At 45.2% G+C, this 2208-nt stretch overlaps 1 protein-coding gene across 1 annotated transcript; it reads left to right on the top strand.

The window, feature by feature from the left end:
* Window positions 1-238: 238 nt before the first annotated feature.
* Window positions 239-1541, top strand: LOC140716933 (histone H2A-like). The gene has a single exon (XM_073030070.1). It carries the CDS (start codon window positions 293-295, stop codon window positions 740-742), a length of 450 nt encoding a protein of 149 aa, XP_072886171.1. The 5' UTR covers window positions 239-292; the 3' UTR covers window positions 743-1541.
* The last annotated feature ends 667 nt before the right edge of the window (window positions 1542-2208 follow it).

Raw genomic sequence — 2208 nt, 5'->3', positions numbered from 1 at the left:
AAAAAAATTAAAATCCTGTTTTGAGGCGGGGACATTAATCATTGGTCTATGACTGAGTGGCTTGCCCAATCACAGTCAGACGGAGAATGGCGCGCGAGCAAATTCTGGCCGGCCAACTGATTATTCTGATTGATCTGATAGATCGCCAATAGAAGAGTGGGATGGGGTCCAATTCTCCAATGGACGAACGACTAGGGGGCGGCACCTTGACGTAACGGGTGGGATGACTATAAGTAAGCAGACCCGCCAAGCTTTCAACGCCATTTTACAGGTTATTGAAAACGATTAGAACATGTCTGGAAGAGGCAAAAGCAGTGGCGGGAAAGTCCGGGCTAAAGCTAAGACACGGTCGTCCCGGGCTGGGCTACAGTTTCCAGTTGGTCGAGTGCACCGTCTACTACGTAAAGGGAACTACGCCGATCGTGTGGGGGCCGGCGCCCCTGTTTACCTGGCGGCTGTGCTTGAGTACCTGACAGCCGAAATCCTGGAGCTGGCGGGAAACGCGGCCCGCGACAACAAGAAGTCGCGCATCATCCCCCGCCACCTGCAGCTCGCCATCCGCAATGACGAGGAGCTCAACAAGCTGCTAGGCGGTGTCACCATCGCCCAGGGCGGCGTACTTCCCAATATCCAGGCCGTCCTGCTGCCGAAGAAAACGAGTTCGGCACCCGCCACCGTCGGGGGCAGCGGCGGAGGCAAGTCCGGTGGCAAGAAGAGCTCGCAGCAGTCGCAGGATTTCTAGGACGCCCCGTAGTGGAGTGGAGGAGGACGTGCACCGGCTGGAGGACTCGTCCAGAAGCCGTAAGAGAAATGCAATGGACTTTAAAAAGCTTTGAGTCCACTAAGGCCCTTCTCGGGTCCTCTCAGGAACAAGAGGGGCTGTGACACTTTCATGAGTTTTATGCTGTTTTGTTACCAAATTTGTGTTCCAATTTTTATGAAGTTCTGTTCTCGTTTCTTCGACTTTTATTGAAAACTTTTAGTTGACTGCATTTTCTGATTGCAATTGAATGAAACAGTTCTTGGGTTTTGTTACTTTTATTGCCTGGCGGCTTGGTTAGACCCTCTGCCACGTAAACGGAGGGTCTGTTTTGCACCAGGCTCGTTTTGTATTGAATTGGGAGTTCGAAAACCGATGTTCAAGTTGCTGTGTTAGCTTGTCCAGGCTGTTAATGGTTTGTTCAAGTTTCTTTAGCGTTAGCTTGCACAAGCAATTCCTCAACAGTGCCTTCTTCACGTTGTTCGCAAACCTGTAATAAAATGTGGGTTGTGTTTAAGGGCTTTTGCTCGAAAATAATTTGCGTTCTCGTTTTACTGAAAATTCGAGGTAGTTCTTTGATAAACGTTGTTATCTTTGTCATGTGATCATGTCATCCTGTTTCAACTATACTAATATAGAATTCTGTTTAACTGACAACGGATTTCAACATCTGCAAGGTTTATTGTAAGATTGTGCAGGGGCACATGTTCAATTGAAAACCTGCCTTTTCAGTAAGTGTACCCTGCTGGTTCAGAATAAAGATTTTCTTTTTTACATAAAACTAGCATTTCTACAGACATTCTTTATTCTCGTTTTGCGCTATTTAGCGTGACACCTGACAAACTGAATCCAGTTTAAGTTCTTCCTGCTACAGCACTTAAACAATCCACTGTATTGGGCTGTGAACAATGCATGACAACGTAGAGGGAAATTGACTTGTACTTATGCAAAAGATACTAGATCAAATGTTTGTCCATTTGAAACCAGATGTGGTTGTTTAAGATGGGTTCATGGTCAATGACCTGAGAACATCCAAGTAACATGAAGTGGGGGCAAAGTTTGGAAATTTGAATCTGCTGTGAAATTTTTAATAGGTTATAGAAGAAAGCCAGGAGCATGAAATCTGCCTCTCAGATGCCTCCTTTGGTCAAGGGAACTAAAATTGTACACAAAGTTTCATTGTATGGCCCTGTAAAGTAAGATGGCAATTACAGTAATGGCCCATGAGCCATTTACTCTTGTTTCCTTCTGTTCCTGCACATGAGCATTGGTCACTACAAGGTCCTTGGTCTACATTTTGCAAATGTTCAATATCTGGCATTTGATTTTACTGAACTGGTTAACTTTATTTTAGCCCCACCTGCTCCATTAGATTGTCTATCTACTCAAGCCATTTGCATTTCCAGTTTGTGATGCAGGCTTCACTGATTTAATTTTTTTTTTGCAGT

The sequence above is a fragment of the Hemitrygon akajei genome, chromosome 26 (genome assembly GCF_048418815.1).
Source record: "Hemitrygon akajei chromosome 26, sHemAka1.3, whole genome shotgun sequence".
In the NCBI taxonomy this organism is placed as follows: Eukaryota; Metazoa; Chordata; class Chondrichthyes; order Myliobatiformes; family Dasyatidae; genus Hemitrygon; species Hemitrygon akajei.
The sequence above is the reverse complement of the archived record's forward strand: the minus strand, read 5'-3'. Positions and strand labels throughout refer to the sequence as shown.